This window comes from Geotrypetes seraphini, chromosome 1 (genome assembly GCF_902459505.1).
Source record: "Geotrypetes seraphini chromosome 1, aGeoSer1.1, whole genome shotgun sequence".
NCBI classification, from domain to species: Eukaryota; Metazoa; Chordata; class Amphibia; order Gymnophiona; family Dermophiidae; genus Geotrypetes; species Geotrypetes seraphini.
Window position 1 is genome coordinate 70,391,365 of NC_047084.1, and position 20,018 is coordinate 70,411,382.

General features: G+C 44.2%; 1 protein-coding gene across 1 annotated transcript in view; it reads right to left on the reverse strand.

The window, feature by feature from the left end:
* The window catches only part of SPEF2 (sperm flagellar 2), a 544,154-nt gene that overhangs the window by 191,155 nt on the left and 332,981 nt on the right, over positions 1–20,018 (reverse strand). The window contains exon 18 of the mRNA XM_033932867.1: positions 11,031–11,176. Within this exon, the coding sequence (XP_033788758.1) occupies positions 11,031–11,176 (146 nt within the window). The remainder of the gene's footprint in view (positions 1–11,030; positions 11,177–20,018) is intronic.

Here is a 20,018-nt window from a genome sequence, read left to right on the forward strand (position 1 = left end):
ATTCGGCTGCATATGCTACAAGACATTATTGGCACAACTCCCACTTACCTCCTGTCACTTCATCTTACAGGATAAACCCCCGCCTCTCCCGCAAAACATTACTATTCACATTCCCAACACCAAGGGGATGCCACTATAAGAAATTCCTTGACAGAACACTATCCTTTCAAACAGGAATCTGGAACAATTCCCTAAGTGGCCTTCTCCTAAACATCCTGTCTTACCACTCATTCAGAAAAGCACTAAAAACCCACTTATTCGACAAATTTACCTAATAGGATAAGCCCTGGCCTTTTCTTTCCTCCTGCATAAATAAATAAAAATAAAGTCCAATTCACTGGAGCTAATGGTGCTGAGGTCTCAGAATGCCACCAAGCACTTATGCAACAGACTCCTCTAATACCTTATCGGCCATTAGGGATCTGTTCTCATTCAAAAAATGCCGGACACTCAATCCGGTTATTCAAACCTGAAGAGTGGACAGATTACAATAGATAAATCCACCGCTGTTCCTTCTGTCTCAGAACTTGCCAGCAATCTCCCCGCCTAATGGTGTAGACAATGCTCAACAACAGTGCACCTCAAAGAAAATGATGAAAATGTCTGCCCTCTTTCTGCCTCTTCCATATGGCATCTGTTCTCTTTCTATGCCTCTTCCAGAAACTGTCTAAATTTCCCTTCCATCTCTCCCTCCTCCCCTCCTCCATTGATCTGACATCCATCTATTTCTCTCCTCTCCCCCCATGGTGTGGCATCTGTCTTCTTCCCTTCCATCTTTCCCTCCCTCTCAGCAGATTTTAGCATCTCTGTCTCTCCTCTTTTCTTCCCCTCAGATCTGGTATCTGTGTCCTTCCTCCTTTCCTCCTCCCAGGTCTGGTATCTGTCTCCTCTCCTTCCTCCCTGCTCTGGCATCTCTCTCTCCGCTCTCTTTCTCCTGTTCTTCCCTGCTCATTCTTCTCAATTTATTTTCTGCCTCTGTCTAAATTATTTCTTACTATTCAGTCTTCAATTTCCCTCTTTCATTGTGTCTACCTACAGCTTGCCACCTATTTCCCTCACCCCTTCCAGTATCATAAGAACATAAGCAGTGCCTCTACTGGGTCAGACCAGAGGTCCATCGTGCCCAGCAGTCCGCTCACGCAGCAGCCCAACAGATCCAGGACCTGTGTAGTAATCCTCTATCTATACCCCTCTATCCCCTTTTCCTTCAGAAAATTGTCCAATCCCTTCTTGAACCCCAATACTGTACTCTGTCCTATCACGCCCTCTGGAAGCGCATTCCAGGTGTCCACCACCCGTTGGGTGAAGAAAAATTTCCTAGCACTTGTTTTGAATCTGTTCCTTTTCAACTTTTCCGAATGCCCTCTCGTTCTCGAAAGATTGAAGTTTTCGAAAGATTGAAGAATTTGTCCCTCTCCACTTTCTCTATGCACTTCATGATCTTGTAGGTCTCTATCATATCTCCTCTAAGTCTTCTCTTCTCCAGGGAAAAGAGCCCCAGATTCTCCAAACTCTCAGCGTATGAAAGGTTTTCCATACCTTTTATCAAACGTGTCGCTCTCCTCTGAACCCTCTCGAGTATCGCCATATCCTTCTTAAGGTACGGTGACCATTATTGGACGCACTACTCCAGATGTGGACTCACTATCACTTGATGCAACGGCAGGATAACTTCTTTCGTTCTGGTTGTAATACCCCTCTTGATTATAGCTAGCATTCTATTCGCTCTCTTAGCTGCCGCTGCGCACTGTGCCGTCGACTTTGAAGATTTGCTCAGGTTCCGGGATGTTGGATGTGTCCTCTTTTGTAAATACAGACGAAAAGAACATGTTTAGTCTTTCTGCCACTTCTTTCTCCTCCTTCACCACTCCCTTCCTGTCTCCGTCATCCAGCGGTCCCACCTCCTCCCTAGCCGGCTGCTTCCCTTTAACATATTTGAAGAACGGTTTAAAATTTCATGCTTCCCTGGCTAGCCTCTCTTCATATTTTCTTTTGGCTTTTCTAACTACAAGGTGAAATTCTGTTTGATATTTCCTGTGCTTTTTCCAGTTCTCCTCAGTTTTACCCCTTTTCCATTTCCTGAATAAATTCTTCTTATCACTTATCGCTTTCTTCACTTCTTTAGTTATCCACGCCAGGTCTTTTGTTCGACTCTTTTTGCACCCTTTTCTGAATCTGGGGATATACAGTTTTTGTGCCTCGCTCACTGTGTCCTTGAATAAAGACCAGGCTTGCTCTACCGTCTGCCATTTCTTTGAGGTGTTCCTAAGTTTCTTCCTTACCATTACTCTCATCGCTTCGTAGTTTCCTTTCTTGAAGTTAAAAGTTGTCGCTATGGTTCTCTTTCCCTTCGATATTCCTACTTCAACTTTGAACTTGATCATATTGTGATCGCTGTTTCCCAACGTTCCCATTACTTCCACTTCCTTTGCAGGTCCTCTTAGCCCATTAAGGATTAGATCCAGAGTGGCATTCCCTCTCGTCGGTTCTCTGACAAGCTACTCCATGAAGCAATCCTGTGTAGCCTCCAGGAATCCTGTCTCCTTAGCGCATTTTGAGCTTCCAAGACTCCAGTCTATCCTGGGATAGTTGAAATCTCCCATATTAATCATGTTATCACTTTTGCATTCTCGCTTTATCTCGGCTTCCATTTCTGCATCGATAGCTTCGGCTTGCCCAGGTGGATGATAGTACAGGCCCATCTTTATCTCAGGCCCTTTCCTTCCTGGTATTTTAACCCATAGCGATTCCAATTTGTTGGTCGTCGCTGCTGTGTCCACTCTGGTCGAGTGTATGCTTTCTTTTATGAATAAGGCTATTCCACCTCCTTTCTGACTTGACCTGTCCTGGCGATAGAGTTTGTACCCCGGCAGTGCTGTATCCCATTTGTTTTCTTCATTCCACCATGTTTTGGAGACCCCCAATGATGTCTATGTTCTCAGTTTTGGCCATGACTTCTTATTCCCCCATTTTGTTTCTCAGGCTCCTTGCATTGGTATATATGCAACTTAAGTCCTGGTATTTTTTTGTCTTCATTTCCTTTCCCTGTGCTTCGATCTTTATTTTCTTCTCTTGTGCTACAGTCCTTTTATCCTCCTCTTCTGGGTTAGTCAACTCCTGTGTTTTGCCCGTTGTTTCTTCCCAGCATTTTTCCCCCTTAGTATCTTTGCAGGATCAGCGGATGGCCACCAGGATGGTCTCGGGGCTAAAGGGTCTCCCGTAAGAAGAAAGACTGAGCAAATTGCAGCTCTACACTCTCAAAGAGCGTAGGGAGAGGGGAGACATGATTGAGACATTTAAGTACATCACGGGACGGGTCGAGGTGGAAGATGATATCTTTCTTCTCAAGGGACCCTCGACCACAAGAGGACATCCGCTCAAGCTCAGGGGAGGGAAGTTTCGTGGAGACGCCAGGAAGTACTTCTTCACGGAGAGAGTGATTGAGCAATGGAACAAGCTTCCAGTGCAGGTGGTCGAGGCACGCAGCATCCCAGACTTCAAGAACAAATGGGATGCCTATGTGGGATCCTTACGAGGTCATGCCAAGGGATAGGGTCACTAGGACTTGAATGAGCGGGTCAGTAGAGTGACAGTATAATTACAATTATACTTCAGGGGGTCAGTAGACTTAAGAGGGTAGGTAAATGGTGTGGGCAGACTTGATGGGCTATAGCCCTTTTCTGCCGTCATCTTTCTATGTTTCTATGTTTCTACCTTTTTCTGAATCGTCGACACTTGGTTGACTGTCGGCTTTCCCCTTCTTTTCAGTTTAAAGCCTGTTCTATTCCTCTCCTGACGTTGTTTGCTAGAAGTCTAGTTCCCGCCATGCTCAGGTGCAGTCCATCTCTCCTGAAGAGCTTGCTCTTGCCCCAAAACATTGTCCAGTTCCTCACGAAGTAGAATCCCTCTTCTCCACACCATCTCCTCATCCATGCATTTATTGATTGTAGTTCCGTCTGCCTCTTCACATCTGCCCTCGGTACTGGTAGGATCTCTGAGAACGCTATCTTCTGAGTCCTCATCTTCAACATCCTTCCCAGAATCTTGAACTGTTCTATCAGTGTGCTTCTTCTGTAGTCTCTCCTGCTGACATCATTTGTCCCGATGTGGATCATTACTGTAGTCTCTTCCGTCTCTGCTCCTTCTAGGATCTTTCCAATGTTGTCGATGATGTCCTTTGTTCTCGCTCCTGGGAGACAGGACACTAGTCGATCCTCTGTCCCACCTGCTTTGTGGCTGTCCACATGCCTTAGGATTGAGTCTCCCACTAGAATCGCAGACTTTCCCTTCTTTCGCAGGTCTATGTCCTCGGAATGCTTCGCTGCTTCTTCTTCTGGGCATCAACTAGCCCTTTCTTCCCCTTCCTGCAGTTTTCCTCTGTGGGCATCTTCTTTGGAGTCATCTTTCTCTTGTTCTCCCTTCCATGTTAGTGTAACTTCCTCTTTCCTCTGCAGTTCGTTCTCTTTCACCCTCCTCCTGTAGGCTTCTTCAATGAATTCCTCGAGCTCCCTGACTTCTTCCGCAATGTGTCTTTGTGCTGCAAGATCACATAAGCTTTTCAGACAAAGAAGCTGGATCACACTGCTCTCTTCCTGCTTTTCTAGCCAAGTCATTGCTGTATTGAAACATTCAAAGGCTTCTGCATGTGTTGGTCCCACATCAGCAATAACCTGCTGGCCATCATCAGTTTCTTATGCCTCTTGTTCCTTGTCTTGTACTAATTCCACAATTTCATCATCTGTTATGACCTGATACACTGTATCATTAGCGTCACTGCATATCCATTCGCTGACTTTCTCACATTACAAGCAGAGCAGCCAGGAACCTGTAGAATATCCTCTGTGATGTTTTTAAGGACATCATCTTCTTCTCCATCACCATATCTTTCTGATTTATTCCATGCATTTTTTAGGGTTTGATTTTAAACTGATTTCCAAGCCCCAGCAACCATGTATTAACAATATTTTATATTTAGTTCTTTTATGAATTGGATCATACCACATTCATCATCAATATCAGCCAATAGAAGTTTCTGTAACAATTGTTTCCTGTCAACCGAGTTGAGCTCCATTTTTATGCAGATGACCCGGTATATAAATTTAAGTTTTAGTTTAAAGTCGTTTCAAGGAAACGATAACTCCTTGATCCATTGGCTGCATTACAGATGTCACATTTGGAGGAAGCACAAAATTTCAAACCGTTCTTCAGATATGTTAAAGGGAAGGAGCCGGCAAGGGAAGAGGTGGGACTGCTGGATGAAGGAGATAGGAAGGGAGTGGTGAAGGAGGAAAAAGAAGTGGCGGATAGACTAAACACTTTTCATCAGTATTTAAAAGAGAGGACACATCCAATGTGACAGAACCTGAAAAGATCTTCAAAGGAGATCAAGCAGAAAAATTAACATCCATGGAGGTAAGCCTTGAAGATGTACATAAGCAGATAGATAGATTAAAAACTGACAAATCTCCGGGCCTGGACAGAATCCACCCTAGGGTATTGAAAGAACTAAAGGAAGAAATAGCGGAACTACTACAGCAGGTTTGTAATCAATCCCTGAAAAAAGGCGTGATCCCGGAGGATTGGAAGATAGCTAATGTTACGCCTATCTTTAAAAAAGGATTGAGAGTTGACCTGGGGAACTACAGATTGGTAAGTCTGACTTCAGTTCCAGGGAAGATGGCGGAAGCGCTGATAAAAGACAGCATCGATGAGCATCTAGAAAGGAATAAACTGGTGAAAACAAGCCAACATGGCTTCTGCAAGGGAAGATCGTGCCTAACGAACTTATTGTACTTCTTCGAAGGAATTAAACTAAACTAAACTTTAGGTTTATATACCGCATCATCTCCACGATCGTAGAGCTTGGCACGGTTTACAGGAGTTGAGAGAGAAAGGAACTCCATGAAGGTTAATGTGTATAGAGTAAGGGTATAGAGAAAGAGTGATTGGGGCTTACGATGCCAAAGATGGGTAAGTATTACATTTTTGAAAACAGCCAGGTTTTCAGATGTTTGCGGAAGAGTTGGAGAGAGCTCAGGGTCCGGAGGGGGGAGGTAAGGTTGTTCCAGAGTTCAGGGAGTCTGAAGAGGAGGGAGGTCCCTAGTTTTCCTGCACGGGAAATACCTTTTAACGAAGGAAAGGATAATTTAAGTTTGTGAGTGGGTCTGGTGGTATTAAGGTTTAAGGAGTTCCAGGAGAGTGGGATGAAGGGAGGGAGGATGCCATGGAAGATTTTGAAAGTTAGACAGGCGCATTTAAAGTGGACCCTGGCGATAATCGGAAGCCAGTGGAGCTTGGACAGGAGCGGTGAGACATGGTCGAATTTACTTTTTGCAAAGATGAGCTTGGCCGCGGCATTCTGGATCCGCTGAAGTCTATGAAGGCTTTTCTTGGTAAGGCTTAGGTAGATTGAGTTGTAGTAGTCCAATCTGGACAGGATGATAGATTGGACGAGAACAGTAAAGTGGTTTTGATGGAAATAGGATCTTACTTTCCTCAGCATGTGAAGGCTGAAATAGCATTTTTTTGCCAAGGAATTGAGATGGTCGTTGAAAGATAAAGTGGAGTTGATGATGATGCCCAGAACATTGCTTGAGGACTCCAGCTGCAGAGTGGAGCCAGAGGACAGGGAGATGGAGGTGGGGAGTTGGTCAAGTTTAGGGCCGAGCCAAAGTAGTTTAGTTTTGGACTCGTTCAATTTCATTTTGACAGTATGGGCCCAGGACTGGAGGTTCGTTATACAGGAGGATATGTTCTCCGAGAGGTTGGTAAGGTTTGGGTCGGTCTCGAGGAGGACTAGGATATTGTCAGCGTAAGTGTAAATTGTTTCTAGGGGTGATAGGTGGAGGAGTTTAAGGGAGGACATATAGATGTTAAACAGGATAGGAGAGAGAGGTGAGCCTTGCGGGACTCCACACGTTGGTTGCCAGGGGGCGGATGAGGTGCCATTCATGTTGACGGTGTAAGAGCGAGAGAGTAAGAATTTAGAGAACCAGTCTAAGACTGTGGAGTTGATGCCTATCTCGGAGAGTTGGTAGACTAGGATGTCATGGTGAACAACATCAAAAGCAGCGGAAAGGTCAAATTGAAGGAGGACGGCAAACTTGTTTCGAGAGTGGAGTAACTGGACCTTAGAGATTAAGGAGGTCAGTAGGGATTCGGTGCTGAAATTGGGACAAAATCCATATTGGTAAGGTAAGAGGATAGAAAATCTCTGTAAATAAGATGCGAGTTGGGTAGCAATGATGGACTCGAGTAACTTGGTTAATAGAGGGATATTTGCTATTGGGTGATAGCTGGATGGTGTGGAGGGGTCTAGGTCAGATTTTTTCAGTAGAGGGGTCAGGGCAATATGACCCATTTCTGGGGAGAAAAGGCCCGAGCGTAAGGTGGAGTTGATGAGTTCGGTGATAGAAGAGATGGCCTGTGCGGGAATTTTCTCATATAGGTAGGAGGGGAATGGGTCTAAGGAGCAGTTGCAGGATTTCAGTTTGAGGCAAAATTTGAGGACCGAGGATTCCGATACGAGCTCAAAGATGGACCAGGATCTGTCCACTGGGATGGGATAGGAGGTCGTTGGGGTAGAAATGGAGTCGGTGGGCACCAGGGAGTTGTAGGAGACTGTGGGCGGGAAGGGGGATCTCAAGGTGGTGATCTTATCGTTGAAGAATTTCACCAGAACACCAGCTGAGGGGGAGGAGGGGACTGAGGTGGAGCCTTTTTTGGAAGTTAAGGAACGCCAGATATTGAATAGAGTACTGCTCTGGTTGTTGGATCTGGTGATTTTATCTCCGTAGAAGTTCTGTCTTGCTTTTTTCAGAACTGTATTGTAGAACTTGATGTTGGCCCTCCAGGACTGCCTGTCGATAGGGGATTTAGATTTTCTCCATTTGCGCTCCAGAGCTCGACATTTCTGTTTTAGTTCTCTGTGATAGGGGAGAAACCAAGGGGCCTTACGGGAGTAGGAGATGGTTTTGGTGGAAAGAGGGGCGAGGGAATGGTAAGTGGACTGGGAAAGTGTGACCCAATTATGCCAGTAGGATTCTGGGTCTGCAGGCTGAGGAATGGAGGAGAATAGGTTGAGAAATTTATTCCAGAACAGGTCGTTCGTAATTTTTTTGCGGAAGGTGATGGAACTGGGAGTGCGGGGCGGGGCCCCAAAAGGCGACTTGAAGATGGGGAGACAGAAGGTCCCTAAGAGGTGATCAGACCAGGGTACATGATCCCAGCAAGCATCGCCGGCTAGAGTTTTGTGGGCGGTGAGGTCGAGGAAGCTGATGAGGTCAAGTGTGTGCCCCTTTTCATGGGTTGGGGATGGGGGACTCCATTGACATCATATACTTGGATTTTCAAAAAGCCTTTGACAAGGTACCCCATGAACGCCTACTACGAAAACTGAAGAACCATGGGGTGGAAGGAGATGTACAAAAATTGGTTGGCGGGAAGAAAGCAGAGGGTGGGAGTGAAGGGCCAATACTCAGACTGGAGAAGGGTCACGAGTGGAGTTCCGCAGGGGTCAGTGCTCAGGTCGCTGCTGTTCAATATATTCATAAATGATCTAGAAATATGGACGAAGTGCGAAGTTATAAAATTCGCAGACACCAAACTATTTAGTGGAGTTAGGACTAAAGAGGACTGCAAAGATTTACAAAGGGACCTGAACAAACTGAGAGAGGGGGCGAATAAATGGCAGATGAACTTTAACGTGGAGAAATGTAAAGTCTTGCATATAGGAAACAGAAACCTGATGTACAGCTATACGATGGGAGAGCGGTAATGGGTAAAAGTAGCCTAGAGAGGGACTTAGGGGTACTGGTGGACAAAACAATGAAGCCGTGAGCACAGTGCGCAGCAGCCTTTAAGAAGGCGAATAGAATGCTAGGTATAATCAAGAAAGGTATTACAACCAGAACGAAGGAAGTTATCCTGCCGTTATATTGGGTGATGATGCGCCAGCATCTGGAGTATTGCATCCAATATTGGTCGCCGTACCTTAAGAAAGATATGGCGATACTCGAGAGGGTACAGAAAAGAGCGATGAGATTGATAAAAGGTACGGAAAACCTTTCATATGCTGAAGGACTAGAGAAACTGGGGCTCTTTTCCCTAGAGAAGCGGAGGCTTAGAGGGAACATGATAGAGAATTACAAGATCACGAAGGGCATAGAGAACGTGGAGAGGGACAGATTCTTCAAAATTTCGAATACTACAAAAACGAGAGGGCATTCGGAAAAGTTAAGAAGGGACAGATTCAGAACCAATGCTAGGAAGTTCTTCACCCAAAGTGTGGTGGACTCCTGGAATGCGCTTCCAGATGTTGTGATAGGTCAGAGTACAGTATTGGGGTTCAAGAAGGATTAGATGATTTCATGAAGGAAAAGGGGATAGAGGGGTATAGATAGAGGATTACTATACAGGTCCTGAACCTGATGGGCTGCCACGTGAGCGGACTGCTGGGCGTGATGGACCTCTGGTCTGACCCAGTAGAGGCACTGCTTATGTTCTTATGTTTACTTTGAATCCACCATTCTCTTGTTCTAAGCTTTCAGCCATAGGATGTGATGGTGCATTGTCCAACAATAAAACTACGTTTTCTTCTTTTCCTGTATGAAGTTGGAATCTTTTCACTTCTGGTATGAAGCAGTTGTTATACCAGTCAAGGAGAATTTCACAATTCATCCAGGCTTTCTTTTGGCTTCTCTATAACAGTGGGAGCTTATGTACATTTTTGAAAGCACAAGTGTTTTTAGATTTACCAATTAGCAATAGCTCCAACTTACAACTTCCAGTTGCATTTCCCCCCCACCAACAGTGTGATTTACTGTTATTTCCAATACAGTTATTTCCAATTCAGACCCATTTCTTCTGTATTATAAACACAATCAGGATCATAGATTTTGATGTCATTAAATTGGACAAGAAAGTCATTAGCTGCTGGTAAGTTTGCGAAAAGTTTTTCACCAAGAATTTCAATATGCCTGATTCCATGGCGGTGTTTAAAATTTCAAAGCCACACCCAGTGCTGACTTTGAATTCAGACTCTCCATGAAGTTGCTGATTGAAAAACATTGCCTTTTCAGCTAAAATAGGCCCAGATATTGTATAGCCCAATGATCTTTTTTGCAAAAACCATAGATATAGAGCTTTATCTACCTGCTCATTAGTTGACCTTTTCATAGTTTTTCTGGAACTCCTTTCCTCTTTTTCAAGAACTGAAACGTAGTTGACAATAGCATCACTTTGACCTTTTTTGTCAGATATTGTTGATGTTCCAAAACCATATTCTTCTGCTAATGTTTTTCTGGACATTCCTTTTTTTTTAACTTTTCCACAATGTCCGTTTTGTCTTTTAATGACAAAACAACTCTTTTTCACTTTGCCTACATTTTAATTTTCTTATTTTGAGAGAGAAGCTTTAATAACCTGTCTCTAGTATGTACTTCTGAATTTAAACTGACGCCATCACCGGTCCGGATAATTGGACATCCGGATAATTGAAGTTCGGATAATCAACGTTCCACTGTATACAATAAAATATTACCCTACCCTCCCTTGATTTTCAGCGAGGTCAGTGAATTTAAAGATGCTGACACAAGGGGCTTATGACCTAGATGTTCAATGCTGGGACTAATCCAGGTACAGGGTTTCATAACCCTGTACCTGGATCATAATATAAGTGGCTGCCGGAAGTTATCCAGTCCTGACCAATATTCATCCTGGTGCCAAGATAATTGGCTGGATAAAGTTTGGACAGCCATTAAACTGTCCTAGATTTATCTGGGCCCTTACCTAGTTAGTTAGCTGAAAATCACCACTTAACCAAGTAATTCTCAATTCTGTTCTGACTCTGCCCTTGTACTACCCTGGCTCTAACTGGATGGTGCAGTGGTGGTTTTACCAGATTTTCAACAGCACCAGCTTCTTAAATGCTGCTAAAAAATCTTACTCACTGCAATGTAACCAGGCAGGAGTTTTTCCCCTTAATGTTTAATATTCTCCAATGTATTAGGATCAAAGATACATTTTTTTACCTCAGGAATTAGTTCATTTACATATACCCACTCCAATGATCCAGGTTCACAAGGTTTTTCAGAAGGGGAAGGTATTAGAACTTCAGAAGCAGGAGTTGATACCATGTTAGGGTCTCTGGGTTTCTGTAATTCTTCTTGTATAGAATCTTAAATACACACATACACAGTTAGCACATTGAAACATATGAATATTTAGCTAAAATACTTAGGGTCCCTTTTTATATCTATGGACTTCTTAGTATTTAGCATGCACTAATTCCAATAACGTGCTAAGATTTCGTATAAGGGCACATAAGACTCATTTAAACATATATACAATATGTACATATACTTTAAAAAAACAAACAAACAACCTTTAGTCAGAATCCACGTGAGTAAAAGAAAGGTTACACAGGTGAGATGAATGAATGTCAATGGATTTTCAGATGTCATAATGTGTGTGTGTATTTTCACAACACATACGGATTTTTTAGCTGCAGTAAAAGAGGAATTTCCGAAGGTTTACTATAACATACCCCATCCTTTACTAACATGTAGCACGGGTTATAAGAAGGGTCGGAGCAGTTACCGTCATTGCTGGCACTAAAACCCGTGCTACGTGTTAGTAAAGGAGGGGGATAGTAACATAGTAAATGACGGTTTCTTTAGCGGGAAGCCCCAGCCACTTTTTCATCAGGCTCCTTCCAGCCCTCTTTTCAGCCCTTTTTAGGGGCTCAGAGGTCCACAGAGTGCTCAGAAATCCAGAACAGTGAGGGGGAAGAAAAGCCAATTCATTTCCCCTCACTGCACCAGATCCTACTCTCAGCTAGTTTCTTCCACAGGAAGCCCCGCCAACTTCTTCATCGGGCTCCTTCCAGCCCCCTCTTCAGCCCTTTTAAGGGCCGACTTCCAGGAGGGCCTCCCTTCCCTTTGTGTGGCCCTTCGCGTGGATCAAGGGACCAAGCCTAGAGGCCAAAGCAACATGCTCCCAGTCACCCCCCTGTCCTCATTCCCACCATGGACCACCCACACACAGTGGCATCCTTCATACAACCACCTCCACGCACCAGTCAACCCAGCTCTATTTGCTACTATCTGCTTCACTATGCTAATCATCATAGGCCAAGGCAAATATGGTGACCTAGGCTCCCAACACAAAAACCACTGTTCCAGAAATCCCCTAAATCTCATTCCCATCCCACCTGCCACCCCTAACACAAAATATAACCCACCCATACTGACCCTCATCAACGCCAGATCAGGCACCAACCTAACCACCACCCTCCATGACCTTCTCTTCGACAATAGACATTCTTATGATCACAGAGACCTGGCTCTACGACAATAACTGGGTATCGCTGGGTGAACTATGCCCCCAGACTATCAAGCCTTAGGCTGCTCCCACACTTCTGGCAAGGGAGGCGGAGTAACAGCCATCATCAAGACCATCACGTCCCCCAAACTAATAGACTCTATGACCCTCTCCACACTAGAAGCCCTTGCCTTCACGATCAACCCCACAAGAGAAAGTCACATTCATCCTACTTTACAGAGCACTCCAGCAGATGCTCTAGAAACTCTCCTCAGCTTCATCACCAAACTTTTCCTCTCCCACAGATCCTAGGAAACTTCAACTTCCCAGACTACCCCAACGCCACTGGCATGAGCAATGACTTCCTCTCTTCTCTGGCCTAGGACCTAGCAAATTAATGGAAACACTTGTAAAACAGAGAATTGTCAAGTTTCTGGAATCCTGTGGATTACAGGACCGGAGGCAACATGGATTCACTAGAGGTAGATCTTGTCAGACAAATCTGATCAATTTCTTTGACTAGATGACCAGAGAATTGGATAGAGGATGTGCCCTAGATTTTATCAAAGCCTTTGACAGTGTTTCACACAGACTAGAGAATGACCCAGTGGCTGTTACCCACCAAAACGGAGAAAAGAAGTGATCACTGCGGGTACGGGGAGAAGGCCATTCACCACCCCGTGGAGTGGTAAATGGTCTTGTTTCCGCAGTGAAGAGAGGGAACGCGCACGGTCATCAATCGCACGTCCTCCCTCCATACTGATAGCTGCCGTTGAAGCATCTCCCTCCCTCCTTGCCTCTTGATTGCTGCCGCCCGATCGCCACCTGAACCCGATCGCCGTCTGAGCATCTCCCTCCCTGCTCCTTACCTTCGCAGCAGGCAATTTTTCTAAAAGTGCTTCCTACCAGCAGCCGGAGCATTAAAATCGCGTGAGGCTGCCGTAAAGGTCATCTCTGACGCAACCAGAAGTTGCATCAGAGACGACCTTTCTTGCAGCCACATGCGATTTCAATGTTCCGGCTGCTGGTAGGAAGCACATTTAGAGAAATTGCCTGTCGCAAAGGTAAGGAGCAGGGAAGGAGAAAGGTAGGATAGGTGGGGAGGAGAGGAACAGACGCTGAAGGGAATTGGGGGAAGTTGGGGTGGAGAACAACAGACACTGAAGGGAACTGGGGAAGGTGGGGTGGAGAGGAACAGATGCTGAAGGGAACTGGGAAAGGTGGGATGGGGAGGAACAGACGCTGAAGAGAACTGGGGAAGGTAGGGTGCAGAAGAACAGACACTGAAGGGAAATGGGGAAGAGAGATTCCAGACTATGAGGGGAGCGGAGGGAAGAAGATGGGTGGCAGACCAATTGGGGTGGGAATGGAGGAAGTGATGGAAGGGAGAGGCACAGTAACAGAGCATATGGAAGAAACAGAGAAAGCAGACAGTGGATGGAAAGAAATGAATGAGGAGAAGATGAGGAAAGCAGAAACCAGACAACAAAGGTAGAAAAAAAATTTATATTTATTTATTTATTTTTGCTTTAGGATAAAGTAGTATATTAGTTTGCTGGTAAAAATTTATAAACAAAGCCCTGCCAGCTGAACATCTCTTTCTCTAGTTCAGCAGCCAGAACTTTGATTTATAAGGAAGGAATAAGCTAAATATTGCAGTACTGAGGCTTGTATGGATGGGGCGGGGACAGTGGTCACGGGGACAGGGTCGGTGGTCACAGTGACGGACAGGGCAGTGACGGGGACAAATTTTTTACCCGTGTCATTCTTTTTTTTTCAAAACAGTTTATTGATTTCAAGTATTTTTATTGAGTTTTCAATAACACAAGAAAATACAGTAAAGGAAGAACCATGAAAGAAAAAAAACATCCGTTAACAAATGAACTGTAAGGTTCAACTGAACCATTCAGAACTCCAAGGATATGACATACAGATCATCTCAAATGGGAACTTAGGGAAAAACTGAAGAGCCCAAAAGAACCATGTGAAAACCTGAGGAGGAAGTAACGAAAGAGGAGAGCAGAAAGGTAAGAGAAAGAAGAAAGAGGATATAGAAACAGGAGAAGAGAAAAGCAGGAAAATAAAGAAAGTAGGACGGATATCCCACCCCCAGGAGGGGAGACAAAAAGGGAAATAGAGTGGAAACGGAATCAGTAGAATTACATGGAAAGACAACGGTTAAGGGGAGAAGTGCTGGATAGGTTCCCATATCAAAACAGTTTATTAAACGATAAAGGCCAAACAAACATAGCAGGTGAGATAGCTTTTTCAGTCTACAGTATAAAGAAACAGAAACAACAACAAACCATCCAAACAGGCAGAGACCTGTACAGTCTGGGTTGAGTTCTTATACCCAGACTCGGCCAAGCCCCACCCAACAAGAGAAGCCTCCCCACCCCAGTCCCCCCTTCAACTCACTTGCAACATGGGTACCACTGGCTTCCGCAACTGGTTGAGAACTTGGCCATTGATCAGAGGGGAAAGAGTCTCCAAATAAGGTGCCCAAATGGACAAAAAAAGCTTACCACGATAATGAGAAAATCGAGCTGACAGGGATTCCCAGACCATTAGCAGATGAAATTTATTGCGCCAATACCAAATGGTGGGTGGGGAGTCCTGGAGCCAATGATTTAGAATACATTTTTTACCCACTATATAGCCTTTGCGAATAAGTAAAGAATCCCCAGCAGAGAGGCCACCCAGATAACCCGTAGCCAAAAAGATGATCCCATCCACCTGAAAAGGAAGTGCATAGCCCACCAGGGTCTGCAGATAACAACAAACCTCCAGCCAAAAGGCTTCCCCATGTCATTCTTTAACACAGACGTCTAATAAATAAACCGAGTGCCCCTGGGATGGATCCCAATGTGACGGGCTGGTCAGGAACTGGTTGAGTGGAAGGTAACAGAGGGTAGTGATCAATGGAGATCGCTCTGAGGAAAGGAATGTTACCAGTTGTGTGCCTCAAAGTTCTGTTCTTGGACCTATTCTTTTTAACATTTTTATAAATGATATTGCTAAAGGGTTGTCGGGTAAGATTTACCTCTTTGCGGATGATACCAAAATCTGCAATAGAGTAGACACGCCGTATGGTGTGAATAACATGAAGAAAGACCTGGCAAAGCTTGAAGAATGATCTGAAATTTGCCAACTAAAATTTAATGCTATGAAATGCAAAGTCATGTGTTTGGGCTGCAAAAACCAGAGGGAACAGTACAGTTTAGGAGGTGAAGAGGTGACAGAAGAGCTGGACTTGGGTGTGATTGTATGCGATGATCTTAAGGTGGCCAAACAGGTTGAAAAGGTGACGGCAAAAGCTAGAAGAATGCTAGGTTGCATAGGGAGAGGTATGGCAAGTAAGAAAAAGGAGGTATTTATGCCTTTGCATAAGATTCTGGTGAGACCTCATTTAGAATATTGTATACAATTCTTGAGGCCGCACCTTCAAAAATATATATAAAGGATGGAGTTGGTCCAGAGGAAGGCTACTAAAATGGTGTGTGGTCTTCATGATAAGGCGTGGGGACAGACTTAAAGATCTCAATATGTATACTTTGGAGGAAAGGCGGGAGAGGGGAGATATGATAGAGATGTTTAAATATCTACGTAATATAAATGTGCATAAGTTGAGTCTCTTTCATTTGAAAGGAAACTCTGCAATGAGAGGACATAGGATAAAGTTAAGAGGCGATAGGCTCCGGAGTAATCTGAGGAAATACATTTTTACAGAAAGGGTGGTAGATGCATGGAACAGTCTCCCGTAAGAGGTAGTGGAAATAGAGACTGTGTCTGAATTCAAGAGGGCCTGGGATAGGCACGTGGATCTCTCAGAGAGAGAAAGAGATAAGGTTACTGTGGATGGGCAGATTAGATGAGCCATTTGGCCTTTATCTGCCATCATGTTTCTATATCAAACCCTGCACATTCAGCAGGCAACACCTTAAACCAGGGGTCTTCAAAGTCCCTTCTTGAGGGCCGCAATCCAGTCGGGTTTTCAGGATTTCCCCAATGAATATGCATGAGATCTATGTGCATGCACTGCTTTCAATGCATATTCATTAGGGAAATCCTGAAAACCCGACTGGATTGTGGCCCTCAAGGAAGGACTTTGAAGACACCTGCCTTAAACATTCTAACTGCACCACCACTCTAGTCTCATGGTCATACCACCACCTCATCACGTTTCAGCTCCCAGATGAAACCACCCATGCCCTCCCAAGAAGCCTGAATCCCACCATTCGCACTCATATCGCAGACTCAATCAACCCACAAGAAATGGCAGCTGGTATCCATAACATCGGCAAAACCTGCAGCCGACACCTCCAATCCATCGACTTGGCTGCCTCCAACTAGCACTCAGGAATCCAGTCCCTCTATGACAACCTTGCCCAGAAAAGAAACACAAAGGTACCCACCAACAAAACCCCAGCCCCCTGGTTCACCAACCACCTGCAATCCCTGAAAAGAATTCTGAGGAAATTCAAAAGAAAATGGGTTAAACACCCAAATGAAGAATCAAAGGCACACTGGAAGAGCCTACTAGCTTCCTACAAGTCCTCCATCTTGGAGGCAAAAAAAACCTACTACTCTCAACTCCTACAAAAAGTCCCCAACCAGTCTAGACACTTGTTTGCCCTGACAAACTGCTTCTTCTCTGCTGCCTAAGGATGCAATCCCAACAGCCTCACAGACCTAGACAACAAGACCCTCTCTAGTTTCTTCCAAAACAAAATTGACACCATCAGCAACAAGCTGGAAAACACCCCCAGCAAAGGTGTTCCCCCCCCCCAATCTGTTCTCCTCAAGGTCTGACTAGCCCAGCATCCAGATCACTATCCCAACTCCTCCCAGCCACGCATAATGAACTTCTCAAAACTCTGAAGGAGTTCAAACCCTCCAGCACTATCCTAGACCCCCTGCCCTTTCAGCCTCCTCCCATCCACCGCCGATGCCTTAGCGGAATCCCTCCTCCCCATCACAAACACCTCCCTAGAAAATGGTAAGGTCCCACTCAGTTGGAAAACAGTTATTATCAAATCCACTCTAAAGAAACCTACCCTTGACCCAAATGACCCTAACATCTACTGCCCAGTCTTGAACCTCCCACTTGTATCCAAAATCCTGGAAAGAACAGTACTCCACCGGCTACTCCCATTCATAGAAAGCCAAAACGCTCTCTCTCCTTTTCAATCTGGCTTCTGACCTGGCCACAGCAAAAAAGCTATTCTTCTAGACATGATCGATGACAGTTGGTCAATACTAGACATAGATAGCAATGCCCTGCTAGTACTGCTAGACCTAAGCGCTGTCTTTGACACTATTGACCACCAACTCCTACTGCAAAGGCTCACCGACCTAGGAATCAAGGACTCTGTACTTCAATGGTTCACTTCCTTCCTTCAACAGAGAATTCAAACAAATCAGAACCCAAATCTATCAAATATGGAGTCCCCCCAAGGTGCCCTGCTGTCCCCACTTCTCTTCAACCTATACATCAGACCAGTTATCGATATCGCCCAAAATTACAACATCAAAATCCACTCCTATGCAGACGACATTCAGCTTCTTCTTCTGCTAGGTAAAAACTGATCTACCCAACTCACCAACCTTCAACACTGCCTCACCAACATGAAGAACTGGATTACAAACAACAAACTCTAGCTGAATGCTGCCAAAACTGAACTACTATGGATCAGAAAGAAAAACACTAATTTCACCTGCCCAATACTATCTTGGGATTCTACACTCTTTTTTTTTTAATCTTTATTTTTATTCAAAATTTTTACATTTCAAACATGAACATATTCTTGAATATTGATTAGAATTACAATGAAGAAATATGGAGGGGGTAAAACCGGACAAAGCTTAAAATAAATAAATTATTAATTATTTATTTAGTCCACAAATATTAATAATCCAAGACCTAAGAAAACTTATAAAAAAATATTATTAATAAATCATCAGGACATAATAGAAATTAGAGAGACGCTTGCAGTAGCTGGTTCGTTAAACTGTAGGTATTGTCACTGCAGCAATGGGCACTCCCACCCCCCTTCTCTGGCCACAACAGATTGCAATAACTGTTTGGGATAAAAAAACAAAAAATGTTCTCCTTCTATTGAAACACAACACTTAGCAGGAAACTTTAAAACAAAAGAACCACCCAAAGCTAAGATTCTCAGTCTATATGCCAGAAAGTCTTTTCTTTGCTTCTGTGTTTCTCAAGATATATTAGGAAATATGCGAACAGTTGAACCCAAAAACATATTGTTCATATGTGTAAAGTATATGCAAAAAATCAAATCTCTATCAAACTCTAAAGCAAATGTAACAATAAGTGTAGTCCTCTCAGTTATTACTTCAAGGGAATTTTCCAGAAAATTTGGTACATTCGGTCTACTTGCATCTGTTCCTGGTGGGTCCCTAGGAGTAGAGCGATCTTGCTTCTTCTCAGAGGAGATATATTGGACTCTAACAATAGGTGGTAAACTTTCCTCTGGGATTAGCAAGGACTCTTTCAGATATTTCCGGACCATTTCCAAACCAGGAATCAATGGAGACTTAGGAAAATTCAAGAATCTTAAATTGTTTCTCTTCTGTTTATTTTCCATATACTCTAATTTTTTATAAATAAAAGATCTCTCTTTAACAGTCTCCAATTCCAATGATTTAAGTGAATTAATCTATTCATCATGTTATTGTATTTTTTGACTCTGCTCTCTTAATTTTATTCCATGTTCATTTACCTAAGAGTTGATAGTAATACAATCTGAACGTAGAACCGAGACTGCCTTTTTGAGGTTGGAGTCCATTGTTACAATAGCCCCCAACAGAGTGTCTAAACTGACTATTGAAAGCTTAATTAACTCCCCAAACTGCTGACTATTGGGAGCTGAAGTTGAGTTCTTACCAGTATCTGTGTTGGGTGCCATCAAAGTGGCTACAGTGGGAGCCTCACTCTCCATCGACTCAGCTCCCACTGCTCCTCCGGGACTCTCAAGCTGACCCTCTTGACGGGTAAGCTGGAAAACCTCTCTCTCTACAGAGTGTTCTCTCCCAGGTTGAAGAGGAGCCTGTACTTCAATCGGGCTCAAAGAAGCCCGATCGTTACTAAGGTTCGCCATGGTTCCTCCCAAAGCTGGTGGCGTGTCTCTCTGATGATGCGTCACTCCAGTGTCCAGCGTTGTTTAGATCAGGTTCCTGGAGCTCTCAGCTGCCGCAGGATTCAGCCTTCTAGCTCCCTTCCTCTTCCCCATTAAGCACGTCAAAACAAACAGCAGACAGCCGTTATTATTTATTTATTTTGATTTATATCCCGTTCTCCCAATAGGTCAGAACGGCTATTAGGAGAACGGCTATTGGGATACTCCAAAGTGAGTATTTGAAAGTTAGCAGGGTCGAAGAAACCTTTAGCACTGCTCCGAGTAAAAAAGCGCAACTGGCAACAGGAAAAGAAGGGGTGAGTCAAAGGACGCTGGGACAGAGCTCACCGCCAGACGTCCGACTCAATCGCCATCTTGGATCCGGGATTCTACACTCTTGTCAGCAAAAGACCAAGTGCGCAGCCTTGGGATGGTACGGGATGGCCACTTGTCCCTCTCAGCCCATATCTCACAAGTGGTATCTACCTCCTTCTACTATCTGCATCAGCTAAAAAGGATCAAATCATATATCACTAAGCCTGACCTAGCCCAACT